At 38.0% G+C, this 25,767-nt stretch overlaps 1 protein-coding gene across 1 annotated transcript in view; it reads right to left on the minus strand.

Annotated features, from left to right (window-relative positions):
* Positions 1–472: 472 nt before the first annotated feature.
* The window catches only part of LOC145539081 (transmembrane protein 45A-like), an 87,615-nt gene continuing 62,320 nt past the window's right edge, over positions 473–25,767 (minus strand). The window contains exons 2-6 of the mRNA XM_081572492.1: positions 24,865–25,056; positions 23,950–24,162; positions 22,018–22,202; positions 12,314–12,459; positions 473–896 (exon numbers count right to left, since the gene is read on the minus strand). Coding sequence (XP_081428618.1) covers positions 803–896; positions 12,314–12,459; positions 22,018–22,202; positions 23,950–24,162; positions 24,865–25,056 — 830 coding nt within the window. The 3' untranslated portion in view covers positions 473–802. The remainder of the gene's footprint in view (positions 897–12,313; positions 12,460–22,017; positions 22,203–23,949; positions 24,163–24,864; positions 25,057–25,767) is intronic.

The raw sequence follows: 25,767 nt of genomic DNA on the forward strand, positions 1-25,767 counted from the left end.
ACATGGTAACTGTTTAAACTCTAGAGGCTAGTGATGGTAAAGCCACAATGAGAAAGAATTTCAGACTCTCCTTTGGGAGTTACTTAGTCCACCAGTGAAAAAGGGCTCTGACTGTTTGTCCATGTATTCCATAAAAGGCCTCTCTTTTAACCCCTCAGTTATTTCAGCAGAGGGGATGGCGTGGTGGCCATACTAAGCCATGTGATGATTTTTTCCTCTATGGATCATATCCAAACTCTCCTTTCCTAGATTTTCATGGCTTTTTCACCGTGTGCCCTTCTGTAACCGTGGATCAACCCTTTTCTCTTCTTTGAGAGAGTGCATCACAGGATGACTTCCAGCTTGCTCTTCCCAGGAGAGAACACAGGTGCTACAGAAAGAGATGTCTCACGAAAAGGAATTTCGGTGTCTCACAGCTTCCGTCTTCATGATATAAAGGTGGGGTGCAGCTGAATAACAAAAATATCTGAGGTGTTTGAACCAAGATCCATGCATTCGTTTATTTCTCACTGTAGCAAGAAGGTAAACAAGTGAAATCCCATCTATAATGAGTTACAAATGATAGTAAGCCCAGGAACCTTGAGCATATATATCTCTAAGGCAAACAAAACAAATATTTTTCAGAATGTGGGCATCATGCTTTAGCTAACCTGAGGAAAGCCACCTCAAGCCCCCAATATCATGACACCAAGACTCATTCTCAATCGGTTGTTCTCCAAACAAAAGGTAAAAAGGCAAAACTGTAACTAAAAATAATAGAAAAAGAAAAGTTTCCTCTAGAAAGACTGGATGTCCATCAAAGTCACATCTCTTCTTCAGAATCTTGTTCTCGTTCAGCATTTTTCAGGAGTTCAACTTCTGAAGGGCAGAACCTCGTAAATCGAGATTTAACCAACCTGAGGAGAATGAAAGTCATCTTACATTATTCCATTTAAAATTAAAACCCCAAACTATCTGTATCTATAGTAAAACAAACTCCAAATTATCTGTGCAAATGGAAGAAGCACCCCCAAAAAGAAAATCACTTTTATTTGGCTTTGGATCTACCTGCAAACATTTTGTGGATTAAAGTAGTCTATAAGCAAACAGACACAATAAAGCTCTAATATGTAACATGATTGTTTGCATCATATTCAAAATTCATAACTTTAATCATTTCTAAGACAAACAAGAGAATCTTTGGACTGTAGTAAGCCCTGAAGAAACTGAGCTCAGCTGAATATTACAAAAAGGAGCCTTGTCCTGAGAAGGAAGCCCATGAAGCCAACTCCTTCCCCAGGTTGAGCCCCATGTCAAGTCTGGGCTGTACTGCAGTCCTTACTATGTCTTCAGAGAGCTGCTTCTGTGCTGGCCCCAGGCTGTTCTGTTGCATGTGATCAGGGACCCCTGATGCACTAAGAAGTTGAAAGAAGTGACCTCTATTCTTGTAACTATTTTCATAGATTAAGAGCTGGGACAATGGGATGACCCAGAGGGATGGGATGGGGAGGGAGGTGGGAGGGGGGTTCAGGATGGGGAACACATATAAAGCCATGGCTGATTCATGTCAATGTATGGCAAAAACTACTACAATATTGTAAAGTAATTAGCCCCCAACTAAAATAAATAAATTTATTAAAAAAAAAAAAAAGAGAGAGAGAGAATCTGTAGGTGCTGGGGGGGAATTACAATTTCGGCATTGGAAGATGCCAAGTTTCTTGGTAGCAGAAACTCAGCAGGCTCTCAACTTTTCTGATGTAATCAGAACTAGGTAAAGCTTTTCCTGTGAAGGATTACTTGTGAAGAAATGGTGCTGTGACTATGTCAATAAAAGATTGTTAATTTCCAGAAGTACATAAGGATATGCAAACAAACTGATAAACCAAATCCAAAATCATTATTGTTTTATGAAAAATATCACCAGCATATCTGTAACTTTACACTTGTTTTCTGTCTTTTTCTCCCTGTGAAGGTCTGGCCCACCCCTCTCAATACACCAGGCTTTTACTTGTGCTCTGGATCTCACTAGAGTATGAACTTCCTAAAAGCAGAGACTTCATCTTATTTACAGCTCTAACTCTTGTCAGAGTCTAGAACAACATCTGGTCCATAGCAGTGGTTCACCATGTATGTGATGATTCAGTGGGCTGTGGAGCAGTCCTACAGGAGTTCATATCACTCATCTACCCAGAGGTAATTCTTCAGTCACTTCCAACTCAACATTAATTCCTCCAACACACAACAATTGAGCGGTATCAGTAACATCTACTGACTCATCAGAAGCTGAGAAAAACTACTCAAAATCATTTGCCTTGATAATTAGTTGACCATTGACCTTGTTCCCAACGTTCTCAACTCTTCAAGGCACTGTTTTCATGAAAAGCTGATAGTTTTAACTAAGGTTAAAACTGGGACAGTATGTCATTTTTTAAACCCACATGGTTATCTCCACATTGCACAGCCTGAGTAGGTGCTAAATGAAAGGGATTAATTAGTTAGCACATTCATTAGATTCATTCTTGATGACTCTTCTGGAAAACGAAACAAAGAACTAGCTATTTATTATAGTAAGTTTCCTACATGTGAAACTTCAAGTTGCACACTTTCAAATGTGTGAATGTGCATCCCAGCCCCTATATGCCAGCTGTTGTACTATACTACTGTGCTTTTCAAGGTACTGTATTGTGAGGTTAAAAATATTTCTTTATTTTTGTGTTTTTTTTATGTACATATTACTTGTGTGAAAAGTATTATAAACCTATTACAGGATAGTATTATATACAGATATATATACACAATTGTGTTAGTTGGGTTCTAGGCTAACTGTTGCACTTACAAACAAATTGGACTTATGAACATGCTCTCAGAATGGAACTCATTTGTCTGTAGGGAATTTGCTGTAGAAATTGTTTACACGGTTAACAGTGTTAACACAGTGACTAATCCTGTTCCGGATTCCTCCTCTCTGAGTTGTATCTGCTGTTGTTAGACGCCATCAAGCTGAGGCATATTCAGGCTCTGTCCACACTCTGAAGCCCTTGGTATTGGCACACACAGAAATGGCTACTGGGGACAGATTGAGGGATGGAATAATAAAGAGGAAGTACAAATAATTGCTAGTTTCTGGAATGGTGCAAGTTCAGGAAACTAAGGTCAGGGTGTGTCTGGGCTTTTGCTCCCGCATGTTCTCGTCAGCTAATATAAGAGCAGAGCTGAGACTCTGGGTATGCTTCCAGAGTTGAAGTGGAAATCAAACTTCCAAAAGGCAAACTACCATCCACCATGAATTTGGTCATTTATATTTTGTTCTTCAAAATGGCTCACAAGAATCATTTGCTTGAAAAACCAACCTGAAAATGGGTAATATTTTTCTGTCCATCCAGAGGGGCTTTTGAAATACTTCTGTATCACAGTGATGTTTATGTAAGTTTATATGTGAAATACAGTGAAACACACAATAAGATTTCCCGACAGATAGGTCTCTCCTATGAGCTGTCATGAGAACAGCAGGCGTGGGACTAGATGAGGCAATCTTTAAACCATTATTCAGGAAAGCTGGGAAGCACAGCTTCATTTTTCAGAGATTTGGGGGACAGGAGTTCCATAACCCAGTTTTGTTTCCATGATGATCTTTGTGCTCTGTCAAATAAATTCAGATAGAATGTCCTTAAAACCTATCACCTGTGACAGAGTTATAATCCACTTCACAGTCAAACCCAGATGAACAAATTTTCAAAGCTCTTCATGATTATAGGATTGAATTGAATTATCCTACATATAACTGCACTAAAAGTCAATATTCAATCTTCATGATATTGTTTAATCTACTGCTTAACATTATATTAAAATATATCAGAATACAAGCTCTTGGCTTTACATTTCATAAGCAGTATAAGAGGAAAACTTAAAAGCATATAAAACATGATTTCCAAACAACTGAACCCTATTTGAATTGTTCTGAAAAAGAGCTGTTAAAATAGAAAATAAGTGTTTATTGAGAGTATGCCAAGTGCTGTGAGAGATATGAATAAGGTCTTTTCCTCCAGGTAACACAATCTAGTTAGCAAATAAGCCTAACATGAGTAAATATCACAAGATAGATCACAAGATAGATCACAACTGTTAAAATGTGTGATCAAGACTAAAATACTGTAAAACTCATGCAAGGAGATAAGCAAAGACTAGAACAATCACATAAGTTTTCATAGAAGAGATGAGCATTTGATTGGATATGCCAGGTAGAGACAACTATGTGATCAAGAAGTCAAGGGTGCTGGGGAAGGAGAGGCAGTTGAAAAAGTAAACATGGAGTTCCTGGTTTCTAGAAAACTACGTGGATAAGAGGTTCATTAGGGGTCTGAAGGTTTTTAAAACAGAAAGAAACAATAGTCTTCTTTGGCTCTAGAACTGACATGGAATAGAGAGGCTTCTTGAATGCCGGCTTTATTCTTGGAGGCTGCCCAAACCCTAAGGAGATGAGGCCCAGAAGTCAGCCTAAAACAATAGAGGAAGAAGTCAAGTTTCACTCAGTGGCAGAGTGAACCTTAACCACCAGTGCATACACATGCTTTGAGGGGACTGAATAGGACTAATAGAAATCATTCAATGAGAAGGTAGAATTTCAAGCAGCCATAGCACTTAGACCTCTAGAAGGAGGTAACTACAAATCAAAGCCTACTAGAGACATCTGGGAGCTAGACAAGGGAAAGGCTTTTTCACCCAGAGACACAGCACCAAAGCTCTTTAGCAGTAAAGCTCAAAGAAGCATAGAGCAGTAGAGGTAGCTGGGGAAACATCTAGAGAGAGGACTAGAAAGCTCGTTTGGGCAGAGGCTGAGACCCCATCGGGCCTAGAATCAACTACTGAATTTAGGGATCCAGAGAACATGCTGCTGCTGTTGCTGCTAAGTCACTTCAGTCATGTCTGACTCTGTGCAACCCCATAGATGGCAGCCCACCAGGCACCTCCGTCCCTGGGATTCTCCAGGCAAGAACACTGGAGTGGGTTGCCATTTCCTTCTCTAATGCATGAAAGTGAAAATTGAAAGTGAAGTCTCTCAGTTGTGTCCGACTCTTCACGACCCCATGGACTGCAGCCTACCAGGCTCCTCCATCCAAGGGATTTTCGAGTACTGGAGTGGGGTGCCATTGCCTTCTCCGGAGAACATGCTAGATGTGTACTGTTCAAAATGATAGTCACTATGTATATTTGAAAGCTAAAATTAATTAAAATTAATGTAGCACTGGGTTGGGAAGATCCCCTGGAGAAGGAAATGTCAAACAACTCCAGTATTCTTGCCTGGGAAATCTCATGGACAAAGGAGCCCGGTGAGCTACAGGACATGGGGTCACAAAAGAGTCAAATATGACTTGGCAACTAAATAGCAACAACAATAACAAAGCACATGTCAAGTGCTCAATAATCACACATAGATCATGGCTATATGATGGAGACTGAAGATATAGAACACTTCAATCAGTGCTAAAGTCTGAAGGATTGGAGTCTGCATGATTAATAGTTGGAGTCAGTCAAGCCAACTGTGGTTTGGCATTAGCTACCATGCTAATGGAAATAAGGAACCACACTCATTCCATTCTATTCCTACTCATCCTTCAAGATGCAGCTTAATTCTCAATTGTGAGGAGACCCCCTTTGTGTTCCAATAGTGCTTTATTCTTACACTATTTCCATTTATCGTACTATATTTAAATTGTCTCTCTCTCCCCATAGGGTCTATACCTTATACAATTTTTGATACAGAAGAAGGATGAGAACAAGAACAAGAGGAATGATAAAAAGAACAAGGGTGGGTGGGGGAGGTGGTTCAAGATAGCAGCCTAGGAAGGTCTTGAATTCACCTCCTCCCATGGACAGAGCAAATCTACAGCTACATAAGGAACAATTCCCTATGGAAAAAAAAAATAGACCTGAAAACTTTCCAAACAGCTCCTCTACAATAAAGGACAAAAGGTCCACAATGAGATAGGTAAAAGAGGCAGAGACAAGGTCCCACCAAAGACCCCACCCCCAGTGTGGAGAACCACAGTCAAAGAGATCTCACAGATACGGAGCTTCTTCCTGAGGAGCAAGAATTTGTGCCCTATATCAGGCACCCCAACCCTTGAGACTTGCATTGATGAGATGAGCCCCCAAAACATCTGGCTTTGAAGACCAACAGAGCTGATGTCCAGAAGAACCAAAGGGCTGTAAGGAATGGAGATTCCACTCTTAATGGGCTTGCATGCAGACTCACCCACCTGGCCATACAGCACAAAAACCACAGTTTGAAGAGTCCAGATCATATGTGAATGGGATTCATTTGCTAATCTTAAAGCATCTACTAGCAAGGAAGATATCTGTTAGGATTCTCTCCAGGAATGGAAGCACTGGCAGGAACCATTTTTGCTTTCTTCCCCCTCTACTTTGCTAGTGCCAGCACTAGCAGCCACCATTTTTGCACTCTCATTCTAACTTGCTAGCACCAGTGCTAGATGAGAGGAGAAATTAAAAACCACCTGGAGACAAGTGGAAAATGGAAACACAACATACCAAAATCTATGCAATGCAACAAAAGCGGTTGTAAGATGGAAGTTTATAGCAGCAGGCCTACCTCGAGAAATAAGAAAAATTTCAAATAAACAATCTCACCTTTACACCAAAGGGAACTAGCAAAAGAAGTACAAACAAAGCCCAAAGTTACTATAAGGAAGGAAATGGTAAAGATCAGAGTAGAAATAAATGAAATAGAAAGTGAAAAGACAATAGAAGAGATCAGTGAAACAAACAGCTGGTTATTTGAAAAAATATAAACAAAATTGACAAATCTTTAGCTAGACTCACTAACGAAAAAAGAAAATGAAAATGAAATGTTAGTCACTTAGTCATGTCTGACTCCTTGTGAGCCCACGTACTGTAGCCCGCCAGGCAGGAATACTGAAGTGGGGTGCCATTTCCTTCTCCAGGGGATTTTCCCAACCCAGGGATCAAACCCAGGTTTCCCACATTGCAGGCAGATTCTTTACCATCTGAGCCAACAGGGAAGGAATAAAAGAGAGAAGGCTCAAATAAAATCAGAAATAAAAGAGGAGAAACCAACATTACCCTTATACCAAATTCAGACAAAGATATCACATACGAAAAAAGAAAATTACAGGCTAATATCACTGATAAAAATAGGTGCAAAACTTTCAACAATATAAGTAAACTGAATTAAAGGACATATTAAAAGGATCATATACCCTGATCAAGTGGGATTTATTCCAGGGATGTAAGGATAGTTCAATATCCACAAATTAATCAATGTAATAGATCACATTAACAAAAAGAAGGATTAAAATCATATGATTATCTCAATAGATGTATAAAAACATTTGACAAAATTCAACATCATTTATGATAAAAAACTTTCAACAAGTGGATATATAAAGATGTATCTTAACATAATAAAGGCCATATACGATATGCTCACAGGTAACATCATACTCAGTGATGAGGTCATGAAATTTTATTCCTTAAAATCAGGACCAAGACAATAAGGTTCACTCTCACTACTTTTAGTCAAAATAGTGTTTAAGTCCTAGCCATAGCATTTAGGCAAGAAAAAAAAAGGCATCCAAATTGTAAAGGAAGAGGTAAAACTGTTACTATTTGCAGATGACATGATACTCAATATAGAAAATCCTAAAGACTCCACCAAAAAAACTATTAGAATTAATACATAAATTTAGTAAAGCTGAATGGTACAAAATCAATATGCAAACATGTTGCATTTTATACAGTAACAAAGAACTATCAGAAAGAGAAATTAAGAAAACAATCCCATTTACAATGGCATCAAAAAGAATAAAATACCTATGAACAAATTTAACCAAGAAAATGAAAGACCTATACGTTGAAAACTATAAAACATTGATAAAAATAACTGAAGAAGACACAAATAAATGGAATGATATTCCATGCTTATGGACTGAAAAAATTAATATTGTTAAAATGTCTACATTACCCAATTTGATCTACAGATTCAATGCAATCCCTATCAAATTATGAATGGCATTTTTCACAGAAATAGAACAAACAATCCCAAAGTTTGTATAGCATCACCAAAGATCCTGAATAGTCAAAAAGGAGTTGTTCTTCTTAAAAAAGAAGAACAAAGCTGGGGGGAATCATACTTTCTAATTTCAGACTATACAACAAAGCTATAAAATCAAAACAGTATGATATTGGCATAAAAACAAACCCACAGATCAACAACACAAAATAAAGAACTAAACTCATAAATACATGGTCAATTAATTTATGATAAAGGAGGCAAGAATATAAAATGAGAAAAGGCCAGTCTTTTTGTTGGCTGGGAAAACTGTACAGCCACGTGCAAAATAATGAAACTGGGACACTATCTTATACCATACATAAAAATTAACTCAAAATGGATTAAAGTCTTGAATGTAGGACTAAAACCATAAAAATCCTAGGGGAAAATATAAGTGATAAGTTCCTTGATATTTTCTGGATCTGACTCCAAAGGAAATGGCAACAAAAGAAAAACTAAACAAGTGGAACTACATCAAATAGAAAGCTTCTGCACAGTGAAGGAAACCATCAACAAAAAAAAAGGAAACACTGAATGGAAGAAGTATTTCTAAATGATATCTGATAAAAGGTTATATCCAAAAATACATAAAGAACTCAAACAACCCAATAACAACAACAATGAAAATTCAATTTAAAAATAGGCAGAGAATCTGAATAGACATTTTTCCAAAGAAGACCTACAGACAACTAAAAGGCACACCTGCAGAACAGCTGTTATCAAAAGGACAAGATATAACATGTATTGGCCAGGATATAGAGAAAAGAGAACCCTGATGTACTGTTTGGTAGAAATGTAAATTGGTATAGCCACTATGGAAAACAGCATAAAGTGTCCTCAAAAAATTAAAAACAGAAGTACCATACAATCCAGCAAATCTACTTCTGGGTATTTTGAAAATGAAAACACTAATTCAAAAAGGCACCTCTAGGTTCACTGTACCATATTTATAATATAATAACCAAAACATTTGGGCTTCCCCAATGGCTCAGTGGTAAAGAATCTGCCTGCAGTGCAGAAGATGTAGGAGAGGTGAGTTTGATCCCTCGGTCAGAACATCCCCTGAAGAAGGAAATGGCAACCCATTCCAGTACTCTTACCTGGAGAATCCCATGGACAGAGAAGCTGGCTGGCTATAGTCCACAGGGTCACACAGAGTCAAACACAACTGAACACACACACACACAAAACCAGGATATGAAAACAAGTGTCTATCAATTGATGAATGGATAAAGGAGATGTTTTATGTATGTGTTTATACAATATAAATATTTTATACTTATATGTATACAATAGAATATTACTCAACCATAAAAAAGAATGAAATGGACCTTGAGGTATTATGCTAAACACAATAAGACAGATAGAGACAGACAAATACCAAATGATTTCACTTATATGTGAGATCTAAAAAACAAAGGAACAAACAAAACAAGGAATAGATTCATGGTTGTCAGAGTGGGGGGAGGTAGGCAAAAATGGGTGAAGGGGATCAAAAGGTACAAACTTCCAGTTATAAAATAAGTAAGTCTTATAGTTTTTGGAATACAGGTCTTTGGTCTCCTTAGGTAGGTTTATTCCAAGATATTTTATTCTTGTAATGGGGTTGTTATTCTTGTTATTACCAAGTTGTTATTCTTGGTAAATTGGGTTGTTTCTTGAATTTTCTTTCTGATCTTTTATTGTTAGCGTATAGATAAGAACAGACTTCTATGTATTAATTCTGTAACCTGCAAATTTACCAAATTCATAATGAGCTCTAGCAGTTTTCTTTTGGTGTTTTTAGGATTTTCTATGTATAGTATCATGTCATTTGCAAATTCATAATGAGCTCTAGCAGTTTTCTTTTGGTGTTTTTAGGGTTTTCTATGTATAGTATCATGTCATTTGCAAACAGTGACATGAATTTAACTTCTTTCTCATTTGAATTTCATTTATTTCTTTCTCTTCTCTGATTGCCGTAGCTAGGACTTCCAAAACTAAGTCAAATAGAAGTAGCGAGAGTGGACATCTTTGTCTTGCTCCTGATGTTAGAGGAAATGCATTTAGCTTTTCATCAATAAATATGATTGTTAGTTATAGTTTGTCATATGTGGGGTTTATTATGTTGAGGTATGGTTCCTTTATGCCCACTTTCTGGAGTTTTTATCATAAATGGGTGTTGAATTTTGTCTAAAGCTTTTTCTGCATCTATTGAGATGATCATACCACCTCACACCAGTCAGAATGGCTATCATCAAAAAATCCACAAACAACAAATGCTTGAGAGGGTGTTGAGAGAAGGTAACCCTCCTACACTGTTGATGAGAATGTAAATTGCAGCCACTATGGAGAACAGTATGGAGATTCCTTAGGAAGCTAAAAGTAGAGTTACCATATGATTCTGCAATCCCACTCCTGGGCACACAACCAGAGAAAAACATGATCCAAAAGGATACATGTACCCCAGTGTTCATTGAAGCATTATTTACAGTAGACAAGACATGGAAGCAACATGAATGTCCATCAATAGAAAAATGGATAAAGAAGATGTGGTACATATATATATATACAATGGAATATTATTCAGCCATTAAAAATAATACTGCTATTTGCAACAACATGGGTAGACCTAAAGATTGTCATACTTAGTAAAGTAAGTCAGACAGAGAAAAGAAATATCATATCTTATTTATGAAACAGAAATCGACTCACAGATTTAGAGAAGGAACTTATAGTTACAGGAGAGAACAGTAGGGGTGGGAGGATATTTAGGGAGTTTGGAATTGATATGTACACACTGCTGCCTCTAAAATGGATAATCAAAGAGGACCGACTATATAGCATAGGGAACTCTGTTAAATATTCTGTAATAAACTAAGTGGGAAAAGAATTTGAAAAAGAATAGATACATGTATATATATAACTGAATCACTATGTTGTACACTTTAAATTAGCACAACATTGTTAATCAACTGTAGTATAATATAAAATTAAAAATTTAAAAAAACAATAAAATAAGTCAGGGGAATATTGTATATAACATAGTGACTATAATCAAAAATATTGTATTGTAGATGTGAAAGTTGGTTAAAAAAGTAAATCTTGAAAGTTCTCATCACAAGAAAAAAATTTTGTAACATTATATGGTGACAGATGGTGTAACTATTAATAGACTGATTGTGGTGGTCATTTTGCAATGTATACAAAAGTTGAATCATTATGTTGTACATAATGAAACTACTATGATGTTATATGTCAATTGTGGTGGTTGTTGTTTAGTCTCTAAGTTGTGTCTAACTCTTTGAAACCCCTTAGACTATAGCCTGCCAGGCTCCTCTGTCCATGGGATTTTCCAGGCAAGAATACCAGAATGGGTTGCCATTTCCTTCTCCAGGGGATGTTCCCAACCCAGGGACCAAACCCCCATCTCTTGCATTGGCAGGCTAATTCTTTACCACTGAACCACCAGAGAAGCCCATGTCAATTGTACTTCAATTTAAAAAGAAATCATCATAGGAACTGAAGGGGGGAAAAAAAGAGCAAGGGTAAGAAGAGTTTTTGTTGAGCTCTTATTATATTAAGGGCAGTTTAATGATATGATCTCATTTAGGTACCATCATTATCCCCATTTTGCAGACAACAAAACTGATATTTAATGTAGTTAAATAATTTACCCAAAGTCTTTTAGCTGACAAGAAGCAGAGCGGAAACATGGGTTCTTAGCAATCTGTTACACTGCTCCTCACCCATCATGAAACACTGTATCAAAGTCCTTGTAAAAACATGTAACATTCAACTTAATCTTACTGTTACAAATATTACAGCAAATATCAAATTAATCAGATATTCAAAGTTAGTGAGAGGCATACATGTTGGTCAAAAATGACACCACATTTGGGAAGTGTCGTAACTGATGTACACATGGGCAAATGGAGGGGGCTCACTGCAGGTATGTTGATGACCACTTGGAAAAGAAAACAGAATATGCAAAGACATGAAGGCACAGAAGAACATATTGAAGGGTGATACATAGGTTCAGAGTACAGCAGAGACACTCTTTAGCTATTCCAACCTTAAACCAGCATTTATTATTTTAATTGGAAATGTTTGTGTTTGTAGATAATTTTCTGCTATATTACCCTGTTTGTGGAATGCTAAGGAATAAAATACCTCTTTGAACTTAAAGTTCAGATTGTCGAGTCTTGATGATTATATACCAAAAAAAAATAGAACTTCTATGAACAAAAATCACTAACTTACCAGGTGACAAAGGCATAAATTGCTCCAGTGATGATAATGGCTGTTGCATAATGCCAACAAAAGCACATGGTGAGAAACATAATGTTGTTATGATCCATCAAATCCCATGGAGGGCCTCCATTGACGGGATAAAGGACAAACCCAATCTGTGATTTAAAAGAAAGAGTGAACAGTAAAACGTTACCAGCCATATTCCCAAATATGGTGCAGTTCAAAATGCTTTCTTTCAGGATTAATAGTGACAGATAACTCCCATTATCTGAGATGCTACAGACAAGAAACTGTTATCTGGACAATATCTACTAAATCATATTTTTGCAAAAATGTTTAGGATATTTACAGATCAATTTTCAAAATATGACTAGTAGTCATCTCTGTAGATTGGTAGACTTTCAGAGAATTTGGTAGGATTGTAACTTGCTCAGTTTCACTCATTTATTTCAAAATCAGAGTTTTTTTTTTTAATTTTTGAAATAAACAAAGCCCACTGGTAACATTATATTTATACTGAAAGCTTGTCTCCTAAGATCAGAGCAGGACAGGGTGTTTGATTTTACCATATCTATTCAATACTGTACTAGAAATTCTAGCCAGAGCAACTAGTCAAGAAAAATAGATAAAGGGCATCCACACTGCAAAGGAAGAAGTAAAACTATCTATATTCACAAATAAAATGATCTTATGTACAGAAAATTCTAAAGAATCCACAAAAAGCCTATTAGAGCTAATAAATGAATTTAGCAAACTTGCAGGATACAAAATCAACACTCAAAACATGTAATGGACAATTCAAAAAAATAAATTAGGGAAACAGCTCCACTTACGAAAGCACTGAAAAGAATAAAATATTTAGGAAAAAAATTAATCAAGGAGGTTCAAGTCTTGTACCTTGCAAACTACAAAACATTGTCAAAAGAGATCAAAGATCTAAATAAATGGAAGTATACTGCATGTTCATGCACTGGAGCATTTAATATTGTTAAGATGGCTGCTGCTGCGGCTGCTGCTGCTAAGTCGCTTCAGTCGTGTCCGACTCTGTGCGACCCCATAGACGGCAGCTCACCAGGCTCCACCATCCCTAGGATTCTCCAGGCAAGAATACTGGAGTGGGTTGCCATTTCCTTCTCCAGTGCATGAAAGGGAAAAGTGAAAGTGAAGTCGCTCAGTCGTGTCCGACTCTTAGCGACCCCATGGACTGTAGCCTACTAGGCTCCTCCGTCCATGGGATTTTCCAGGCAAGAGTACTGGAGTGGGGTGCCATTGCCTTCTCCGTGTTAAGATGGCAATAGCACCCAAATCAATCCACAGATTCACTATGATCCCTATCAAAATCCCAATAGTCTTTTTTTTTTTGCAGAAATGGAAATCTGATTCTAAAATTTATGTGGTATTGCAAGGGACCCAGAATAGCCCAAACAGCATTGAAAAAGTAAAGCAAAATTGTAAGTCTTACACTTAGTGATTTCAAAACTTATGACAAAAACTACAATAATCAAAACATTGTGGTACTAACATAATGGTAGAGATACAGATCAATGAAATAGAATTGTGAGTCCAGAAATAAGACCATAAACCTGTAATAAATTGGTTTTTGATAAGAGTGCCAAGGCCATTCAATGGGGAAGTTAAAGTCACTTCAACAACCAGTGCTGGGACAACTGAATATATACATGCAAAAACAAAATTATTTACCCTTATTTTACACCACATATAAAAATTAACTCAAAATGAATCAAAAACCTAAATATGAGAACTAAAATCACAACTGCTAGAAGAAAACATAAGGAAAAAGTTTCGTGTCCTGGGTTTCAGTGATGATTTCTTATACATGACACTAAGACACATTAAAATTAAGAATTTTTGTACATCAAAGGACAGTATCAAGAAAATAAAAAGAAAATCCTCCGCATAGGAGAAAATCCTTGCAAATCATGTATCTAATAAGGAATTGATATCTACAGTATATAAAGAATTCCCAAATCTCAACAAAAAGCCAAAAAATATTTTAATGGGCAAAGGATGAGAAGACTCATTTCCCAAGAGGCATACAAATGGTTGATAAGCTCAAAAAAATTATGAACATCATCAAGTTATTAGAGAAATACAAACAAAAACCACTATGAGATACCACTTCACTATGAGATATTAGTACCCCCTAGGATGGTAGTAATAATAAGTAACAAGTATTGGTAAGGATATGGCAAAATTGGAATCCTTATACATTGCTGGTGAGAATGTAGAATGGTATAGCCATGTGGAAAACACTTTGACAGTTTCTCAAGAAGTTAAATGCAGGATTATCACATGACCTGGCAATTTTATTCTAGGTACTATATATGCCCCACACAATTGAAAAGAGGTATTCAAATAAAAAATCCTACATAAAATTATATGGCAGCATTTACACAAGGGCCAAAAGCTGAAAAAAATCCAAATGTCCATCAATTGATAATGAATAAGCAAAATGTGGTTATTCCATATAACAGTATTATTCAACCATAAGAAATACTGACATATTAATACATAATACAACATGAATGAATATAACATAATGAAAATGTTATGTTAGAGAAAGAAGCTAGACACAAAAGGTAACTGTTTTAACATTTTATTTATTTATTTATTTTTGGCTTTGCTGGGTCTTCATTGCTATGCATGGGCTTTCTCTAGTTGCAGCAAGCGGTTGCTACCGGAGCACAGGCTCTAGGTTGCACAGGCTTCAGTAATTGTGGAGCACAGGCTTAGCTGCTCTATGTCATGTGGAGTCTTCTCAGGCCAGAGATCGAACCAGTGGTCCCTGCCCTGGCAGGCGAATTCTTATCCACTGCATCACCAGGGAAGTCCAAAAGATAACATATTGTACGGGGCAGTGTGAAGGAGAGTGACTTGGACACAAGGGTCTGTGTGAGTCATCTCAGCAGTTTGATACAGTTTGAACAATCGGTACTGAGACAGTAGTTGGTCCCATGAAGATATGGTACTGTTTCTCCCTTAAAACACAGATTATAGACTGGCAGATGCTGAGTCACATCTATATCACAGACATGCTTTGCCTGCCCTGCACATTTTTTAAATAGTTTGAATTAGTTTACAACACGTCAAAAATTAGGGAACTTCACGCAAAAGTACACCTCAGCTTATTTCTAAAAATAGAAATATCTGGACACACCAAACCTGTGTTCCAAAGCATAAACAGCAACATGTGTTCTCCATCGATTCATCATTCAGGTTGGTAGCTCCCTGACCAAGTGGAACAGTCCAGAGGCCTTCATTTTTACACTGGTGCTATGTACCTTATTTATTAACCAATGTCACATTCATAAATTTTTCTAAAATATCAGAGCTGAAATAAGCTAGATAGTCTATAATAACTCCTTCCTGCCCTTCTCTACATCCCAGGGGACAGACTCCTTTTCTTGTCTCTATTTTACAGATAAGAAAACTAGTAAGGCACAAGCCTGCCCCTTTGTCTCCAAACAGACAAAAAGGCCAGCTCCTGAGCCACTAAGGAAGTCCAAAAATATGGAAGTGGATAGCCTATCCCTTCTCCAGGGGATCTTCCTGACCCAGGAATCAAACCAGGGTCTCCTGCATTGCAGGTGGATTCTTTATCAGCTGAGCTACCAGGGAAGCCCATATATTGCTTCAGTTCAGTTCAGTTGCTCAGTCCTGCAAGACTCTTTGCCACCCCATGGACTGTAGCACGCCAGGCTTCCATGTACATTACCAACTCCTAGAGCCTACTCAAACTCATGTCCATCGTGTCAGTGATGCCATCCAACCATCTCATCCTCTGTCATCCCCTTCTCCACCCGCCTTCGATCTTTCCCAGCATCACGGTCTTTTCCAATAAGTTAGTTCTTCACATCAGGAGGCCAAAGTATTGGAGTTTCAGCTTCAGCATTAGTCTTTCCAATGAATATTCAGGACTGATTTCCTTTAGGATTGACTGGTTGGATCTCCTTTCAGTCCAAGGGACTCTCAAGAGTCTTCTGCTGTTGCTGCTACTGCTGCTAAATCTCTTCAGTTGCTTCAGTCGTGTGCGACTCTTCGCGACCCCCCCCCCCACCATGGACTGCAGCCTACCAGGCTCCTCCATCCATGGGATTTTCCAGGCAAGAGTACCAGAGTGGGGTGCCATCGCCTTCTTCCACGAGTCTTCTCCAACACCACAATTCAAAAGCATCAGTTCTTCAGTGCTCAGCTTTCTTTATAGTCCAACTCGCACATCCATACATGACAATTGGAAAAACCACAGATTTGACTAGATGGACCTTTGTTGGTAAAGTAATGTCTTTGCTTTTTAGTATGCTATCTAGGTTAGTCATAGCTTTACTTCCACAGAGCAAGCTTCTTTTAATTTCATAGCTGCAGTCACCATCTGCAGTGATTTTAGAGCCACCCAAAATAAAGTCTCTCACTGTTTCCATTGTTTCCCCATCTATTTGCCATGAAGTGATGGGACCGGATGCCATGATCTTGGTTTTCTGAATGTTGAGTTTTAAGCCAGGTTTTTCACTCTCCTCTTTCACTTTCATCAAGAGGTTCTTTAGTTCTTCTTTGCTTTCTGCCATAAGGGTGATGTCATCTGCATATCTGAGGTTATTGATATTTCTCGCAGCAATCTTGATTCCAGCTTGTGCTTCATCCAACCCAGCATTTTGCAAGATGTATTCTGCATAAAGTTAAATAAGTAGGATGATAATATACAGCCTTGACATACTCCTTTCCCTATTTGGTACCATTCTGTTGTTCTATGTACAGTTCTAATTGTTGCTTCTTGACCTGCATACAGATTTCACAGGAGGCATGTCAGGTGGTCAGTATTCCCATCTCTTTAAGAATTTTCCACAGTTTGTTGTGGTCCACACAGTCAAAGGTTTTGGCATAGTCAATAAAGCAGAAATAGATGTTTTTCTGGAACTCTCTTGGCTTTTTCGATGATCCAATGGATGTTGGCAACTTGATCTCTTGTTCTTCTGCCTTTTCTAAATCCAGCTTGAACATCTGGAAGTTCATGTTTCACATACTGTTGAGGCCGGGCATGGAGAATTTTTAACATTACATTGCTAGTGTGTGAGTGCAACTGTGTGGTAGTTTGAACATTCTTTGGCATGCCTTTCTTTGGGATTGGAATGAAAACTGACCTTTTCCAGCCCTGTGGTCACTGCTAAGTTTTCCAGATTTACTGGCATATTGAGGACAGCACTTTCGCAGCATCATCTTTTAGGATTTGAAAGAGCTCAACTGGGATTCCATCACCTCCACTAGCTTTGTTCATAGTGATGGTTTCTAAGGCCCACTTGACTTCCCATTCCAGGATGTCTGGCTCTAGGTGAGTGATCACACCATCATGGTTATCTGGGTCATGAAGATCTTTTTTGTACAGTTCTTCTGTGTATTCTTGCCCTCTCTTCTTAATATCTTCTGCTTCTGTTAGGTCCATACCACTTCTGTCCTTTATTGGGCCCATCTTTGCATGAAATGTTCCCTTGGTATCTCTAATTTTCTTGAAGAGAACTATAGTCTTTTCCATTCTATTGTTTTCCTCTAATTGTTTGCATTGATCACTGAGGAAGGCTTTCTTATGTCTCCTTGCTATTCTTTGGAACTCTGCATTCAAGTGGGTATATCTTTACTTTAGAATCCCAGGGACAGAGGAGCCTTGTGGGCTGCTGTCTTTGGGGTCGCACAGAGTCGGACACGACTGAAGTGACTTAGCATGCATGCATGTATTGGAGAAGGAAATGGCAACCTACTCCAGTATTCTTGCCTGGAGAATATCAGGGACAGAGAAGTCTGGTGGGCTGCCGTCTGTGGGGTCTCACAGAGTCAGACACGACTGATGCAACTTAGCAGCAGCAGCAGCATCTTTCCTTTTCTCCTTTGCCTTTAGCTTCTCTTCTTTTCTCAGCTATTTGTAAGGCCTCCTCAGACAACCATTTTGCCTTTTTGCATTTCTTTTTCTTGGGGATGGTCTTGATCTCTGCCTCCTGTACAATGTCACAAACCTCCATCTGTAGTTCTTCAGACACTCTGTCTATCAGATCTAATGTCTTGAATCTATTTGTCACTTCCACTATAATCATAAGGAATTTGATTTTGGTCATACCTGAATGGTCTAGTGGTTTTCCCTACTTTCTTCAACTTAAATCTGAATTTGGCAGTAAGGAGTTCATGATCGAGCCACAGTCAGCTCCCTGTCTTGTTTTCGCTGACTGTATAGAGCTTCTCCATTTGGCTGCAAAGAATATAATCAATCTGATTTTGCTATTGACCATCTGCTGATGTCCATGTGTAGAGCCTTCTCTTGTGTTGTTGGAAGAGGGTGTTTGCTATGATCAGTGCATTCTCTTGGCAAAACTCTGTTAGCCTTTGACCTGCTTTATTTTGTACTCCAAGGCCAAATTTGCCTGTTACTGCAGGCAGCTCTTGATTTCCTACTTTTGCATTCTGGTCCCCCATCATGAAGAGGACATCATGTATGGAGAAGCAGCGGGAGAAAAAAATTGTGAAAAGCAAATAACAATGCAATTTTATTAGCTTGAGATAGAGTTTGGGGCATAAACATTCAAAGCAACCAAACATGGAAGCATAATAAATTCACCTAAGTCCCTGAAACATTTTCGTTTCAGAAGAATCCAGCACAGAGGGTATGAGGGATATATACCATGGCTAAACCTTCCTATCCTGCCAGTATGTTTGCTTGTATTGGTATCAAATATTCACTTTTCTCTAAGTCTCAAATGTCATTTAGTCTGACCATCTGGTAAAGAAAAATACTAGTCTGGACATAATGATGGATAGAAAGTTTTAAAAATAATCTCAGATTTATACCCTCAAAATTTAACCTCATACATCTTTCTTAGAAAAGCTCCTGGGGAAATATGAAAACATTACTACTCTGTCAAAAGGGACAACATTAAGCCAACCTATGCTCAGTTGCAAAGCTCCCAGCTTCCTCCCTCAGATATTTAATTAATTAATCATTAATTTTTAATGGAATACGAATTAGTTTCATCAGTTCTGCTCTTAGCTGTATTATTACTTTATTCAACTATCTTTGGGTTTCCCCCTTTTATCTTACTTTCTTTATTTGAATATTTAGCTCTTTAAGAAACTGGATTGCATAAACATGTGGATAATCTTCCCCCCAAAAGATGGAATATACTTTCTTCTCAAATATATAGATTATTTACTACCACTGACATTGGGCCACATCCCAAAGAAGTCTTCACACATTTCAAAGGGAACACATGCAAAGCAATTGAAAACAAATAATAAAAGAAAAAGAATATTTTTGGAAATTGAAAAGAATGTTTCTAAATAACTCATAAATTAAAGAGGAAGCACATAGAAAATGCAACATTCAAAATTGCCCAAGGTGAAAGCTGCTGCTGCTGCTGCTAAGTCGCTTCAGTCGTGTCCGATTCTGTGCAACCCCATAGACGGCAGCCCACCAGGCTCCTCCGTCCCCGGGATTCTCCAGGCAAGAATACTGGAGTGGGTTGCCATTTCCTTCGCCAATGCACGAAAGTGAAAAGTGAAAGTGAAGTCGTTCAGTTGTATCCGACTCTTCGCGACCCCATGGACTGCAGCCTTACAGGCTTCTCTGTCCATGGGATTTTCCTGGCAAGAGTACCGGAGTGGGGTGCCATTGCCTTCTATCACACACAAAATCTCATAGGAGGTAGCTATACTAGTATATAGGAGGAATTCTACAGTCTTAGGAATATTTATGTAAAAATAAGAAAATTAAATATAAGTGAATATTCAACTCAAAAAACTAGAAAGAGAAGAGAAGAATATAGCCTCATGACATTAAAGAAAAAACTGAAAATTAGGAGAAACTGACAAATCCATAAATATAACATAAAATTTTAACAGACCTCTATCAGAAAGTGAATGATATACTGGATAGAAAGCAATCAGAAATAGAGAATATTTAGAAACATTTAATTAAAAAGAGTTTGAAGAGCCTGACTTTACCCCTACATTCAGAGGAATCTTTAATTTCCTTTTAGTTCCCCTGGAGCCAAATAACCAACCATCATGCCTACCCCAGACTTGGAGTCCACAGACTTGGAGTCCACAGGGCTGTAGCCCAGTTCTGCTCAGTCTATGAATTTCTATTCCATTCTATTTCTATTCTATTCACTGGTGGCTTGCCCTACTTTTGTTTGTGGTGTTTAATTTGCAACTACGTATTTTTTAACTCTCTTACTTTCATTTACTTTTCTATTCTTTTAACTTACTTTTTATTTTATAGGTATTTTTGATAGTTGATGTGTCATTGTTACATATTTGAAGCAGAGGAGATACACTGAAGCATAAACTCTCTGTATCATCTTGACCTGAAGTTATCACTATTAAATTTTTTAAAATTTATTTTTAGGTTTGAATCGGCAATACCAGCACATAGTAAAATATTCCAATCAAGAGGTATAATCACATATACCTCTTGAACGCATAATCACATCTTACATGCCATTCTATTTAGCTTCCCAACTGGTGATAAATAATCTCACAATACAACATCTATATACCAACTGGTTAAATTCACTGATTATCAAATTATACCATGATAAGTTATTTGTTATTTTTTCCAAATCATTTTACCTTCAAAAAACCCCTGAATCTCGGCCCCTGTTTACTAGCCTGTGCTCTAACAACTTTTCTACTCCCCCACAAGCTTAAATATCACATCTTTCCTAGCCCCCATTTTGACCATGATGTTTCTCTGAGTCTACCAGAGCTTTCTTATCGATCTTCACTGAAATGCAAATCCCTGGAAGAACCTCATCATCCCAAATCCCTGCACTTTAGTGAGTAAAAATCTCCTCTAAGAAATCTTCTGTGATTAAACCACATTCACCTTTCATCCCAGACTTTCCTTATATTCATGAATGTATGTTTGGACAGAGGATGAGATGGTTGGATAGCATCACTGACTCAATGGATATGAATTTGAGTAAACTCCGGGAGTTGATGATGGACAGGAAGGCCTGGTGTGCTGCAGTCCATGGAGTCACAAAGAGTCGGACATGACTGAGTGACTGAACTGAACTGAACTGATAAAGTATATGTTCACTGATTGGAATACATGTTTTCAACAACACTCCAAGGTTAGGGAGTCAACAATAAAAGTGCCTGGGATTTGGAGTCAGACAGACCCACATTAGATCCTAGTTCCACTACTGTGTGATCTTGAGAAAGTAACTTGCTCTCTCTGAGTCTCTTTATCAGTCAATAGGGGATGATAATATCTAACTGCCAAGTTGTCGTGAGGACAAAATGAAAATGAAACGTGTATGTAAAAGTCGTGTCCAGGGGCCGGCACATACTTATTCCTCAATACATAATAATTCCCTTCCTTTCCTGCCTTCCTTATGTTTCTGGAGCTTATTACCCATTAGGCTTTAAGTGACTTTAACCATCAGGAACTGCTTCCAGCTAAGCACCAGCTCAGAGTTCTTGCAAAATGGATATTCAGGTGTGTGATGAAGGTGTACATCTCTGCCCTCCTTCCCTGCTGCTCTGCCACTATTCCCACCAGGGCTGCTGGGCCCCTCAAAGGCCCGCATTCTCACTACCAGAAGCATATTAGAAGGAAGTCTTTGGGTTCCAGGGCACAACACCCACAATCAAAGAGAGAAGGTCATCAGTGCAGACACCAGGCACATTCACTGGAGGCCCCAACTCACCTGCCAGAACCAGCTTCCCTGCAGTAGGAAAAGGCTTGTCCGCATAAGTTCCACAGTTATCTTGGCCTGTATGAAGAGCTCCGTGAAGGCAATCAGGCCTGTCAAAGAGACGACCAAGACCAAAAGCTTGTGCACAAAGGCGTCCAGCATTTCCCGGCCATGAGTGTGATTGTAGAAGACAAAAGCTGTCAGAGGCAGAAAAAATAGTTTCTCTTTCTCAGTGAAACTACTGTTCCTCCCCCATCTCCACACAGCTTTACATAAAACACACACATTTGTCCAAAATATGAGGTGCCCACTGCTTCCCATAATAATGGAAATCTCTAGCATTTTTGGAGTCATCACTATACCTGTTTAGGATGTATCTTTGAAATCTCCTTTTCCCTTCCCCAGTCTTTATTCTCTTCCCCAATACATCATGACATTTTCAACTAACTAAATTTCAAAGCATATTTTATGCAAAAGGATAAATAATAAGCATGATGAAGGCAGGGAGCAGGAATTAGGGCAAATGGACAGATGAATGAAGTAAAGTCTTTCCTTAAGTAACTTAGTCTACTGGAGGCAGCAAATATAAATACAAATCATAAGAGTGGACTTCAGTGGGTAGGGCAAGGTTCTCTGGAAGCTCCCAAGAAGTAGCAACTAACTATATTTTTAATCTTATGGACAGATACTGGCTTCAACTTCATCCTTTTCATTTGTCTGAGGAGGAAAAGATGTTCATTCAAAATATGGTAACATCTGGAGAGTAGCTTCGGTGTGAATGGATACACGCAGATATGTATGGTTGAGTCCCTTTGCTGTCCACCTGAAACTATCACAGCATTGTTAATTGACTATACTCCAATATAAAATAAAAAGTTTAAAATAATATGATAACATCTGAGATAATGAGAATCATGCTGTTGGTGACTGTTGCCCAACTTTTATCTATCCCTTGTTCTCAAAGAGCATTTGGCAAAAGTGCTTATCTTTAGATGTAGGAGGCAAGGCGGACATTAGAGAGGACTGCCTCTGGATAATTGGGGGCTTTTTAGTTCTATGACCAATCTATCCTTTACATATAAAATGTTGTGGTTCAGTCACTAAGTCATGTCCAACTCTTCTAGGACCCCATGGACTATATATAGCCCACCAGGCTCCTCTTCCATGGGATTCTCCAGGCAACAATACTGGAATGGGTTGCCATTTCCTTCTCCATACATATAAAATAAATGAAAACAAATCATTAAATACTTGTTATCAGTGTTTTCTTACGCAGTAACAGGAGGCCAACTGAACAAAAAGTGTTAGGACCTCAATTTTATGTGACTGGATTTTTTGGACTCTGCTTATCATGTAATAGTGGAGTTTCACTATATCAATATTAAAAAGACTACTTCATAGGTATGGAAGCTACTTTGCTTTGAGTGGTCTCTTCGTTGGAGGATATTTATGCTTTACTAACCCCAGAGAAGGAAATGGCAACTCACTCCAGTATTCTTGCCTGGGAAATCTCACAGACAGAGGAGCCTGATGGATTTCAGTCTGTGGGATCACAAAGAGTTGGACACAACTGAGTGACTAAACAACAACAACAACGCTTCTCTACTCTGAGCTCAGTTTGTTGTGTTAAAAATGGAAATAATGACCATCTCCAGGATAAACCTGAGATAAACAAACATGGTAGGTGGTTCTTTGAGGTAGATGTGAAATTTGAATAAAATACCTGAATGATTGTACTGGTCCAGTTTTACTAAAAAAGCTAGTAGAAAAGGGAAATCTTTGGCATCCTGTCTAGGACACCTCAATAGCTTACCGTGGCCCAAACAGATGGCCTACGGGTCAAGGCTGTACCAGGACACTAAAGGAAAGGTGCCCTTTATTGTTGTAAAGGGCTAGACAAACATCCAATAATAATGAAAGATAAATGAAAATACTCATACTTACCCTCCACAAATAAGGCATTTAATAGCATTAACTTGCTAAAGGAGGCAGGAAGTGACTTGATGGTTGAACATAAAATGTTTGTCACACCCAGCAGCACAAAGAAGAGGTACATGGTAAAATGATGCCAGTCTAGGAGTCTGACCCACTGATCCTTTTTGTAGTCATATAAGATCCAGTGCGGTCCTCCAGGAATAAACTGTCCTGCAAGGATGCCTGCAAAGGGATATATCACACTTTAAACCATCTTTCCACAACTACTGAAAACGGAAGATGCAGAAGGATCAGCCTACAGCTTAGCCCAATATATTGTCTTTTTATGGCACTGATTCTTCTTTCTGGGCCATTACCTAACAGCTGAGCACTGGTTCTTTTGATTGGTTTTAGAGCTTCAAAGACTGGTTTGGATAATCCCTTTTAGTCAAAGATAGCCAATTTTGTCAAACAGCTATGTCAGATCATCAAAGCGAATGTTCTTAGTTCCACTGAGTTCCCCGATCAGTTCCACTGATGGACTAAGTTCCTAGTTTAATCTAATGACTAGATAAATCCTGAGTAATTTTGGATTTAGATTTGTGAGATTAATCTTAGAGTATCTGATTACTTCCCTCTTACACAGTATGTCTTTGGGTCAGAAGATGTGTTTAGTTCAGGGTTAAAATGCTAGAGTTCAGCTTCTCCCCAGTTAAGGGAAACCAGACACAACCGAGCAACTGAACTGAACTATTAGAAAACCAGGCTTGAACTGAATTGCTACATGATCAAGCAATAAAAAACAGAAATACAATTAGAATATGTATTCAGATGTATTTGAATAAAAAATTTATTTTAGCAATCTCTTGTTTTGATATTCAATCTTCTCTTTGCACGTGAAAATACTCCAAGAAAGCAAACAGAACACAGAAAAGTGTCACTCACCGATTAAAGCCATTCCAACTAGGACAATTCCCTCCAACATTTCTATGCGACAAAATAATGCTTTGGAATCAAAGTAGGAAGTCCGCTTCTGCTTTTTGAAGGCATGTTTCAGAACACACTTTGTAGTCCACCAAATCCCCAATGTAATTAAGAAGAATCCAGGGAGAGCATGGCCTTTGAAATCCCCCATGACTACCAAAATAAGAACATAGAGAAGATGAAGGCATTTCATTTCCAGAACTTGGCCTACATGTCACTTTTTCTGTAAAGTATTCTATCTCTGATGGCAGATATACCACTGAGTCAGAGGATCCAGTATTACTGTCGACAGTGGCAGACCCATTACAATATCAACAATACCAACAAGTAGAAAAATTCACATTTGTTGAACACTTACCATTTTCTAGGCACTGTGTCAAGTGTTTTACATGTGATTTCTAACTTAATTTTCACAACATATCCCTGAATCAAGGGCTAAATCACATTTTCAATTGGGATACAAGTATAGGAAGTGAAATGACTTACCCAAACCTCACAGTTATTGAAAAAAAATTTCATTGTTTTTAACAGAGAACTCAAAAGATCTCTTAAAAATGATAGTGTATACTTAACCAACACATTTTAAATATATTTGAAAGAAAGTAATATGAAAGTTTTATCTTTATGTTTAAAACTTGAAGTGATATAAAATTTCCTACAAGAATTTTTAAATAGGTAATTTCAAAGCATGAAACATCAAAAGTGTGGAAGAGATCATTAGTACTCATCAAATATCTGTGTACTCTTCCACACAAAAGTGGAAAACCCAGCCACTTCACCATTTGATCAGAATCACATTGCCAGTTCTGAGCAGTGGACTGTGGCATTTGTCACTTCCAGGCTGAGTCAGTTAAGAACCTACAT

Source organism: Giraffa tippelskirchi, chromosome 2 (assembly GCF_054371585.1).
Source record: "Giraffa tippelskirchi isolate mGirTip1 chromosome 2, T2T-mGirTip1v1.2.pri, whole genome shotgun sequence".
In the NCBI taxonomy this organism is placed as follows: Eukaryota; Metazoa; Chordata; class Mammalia; order Artiodactyla; family Giraffidae; genus Giraffa; species Giraffa tippelskirchi.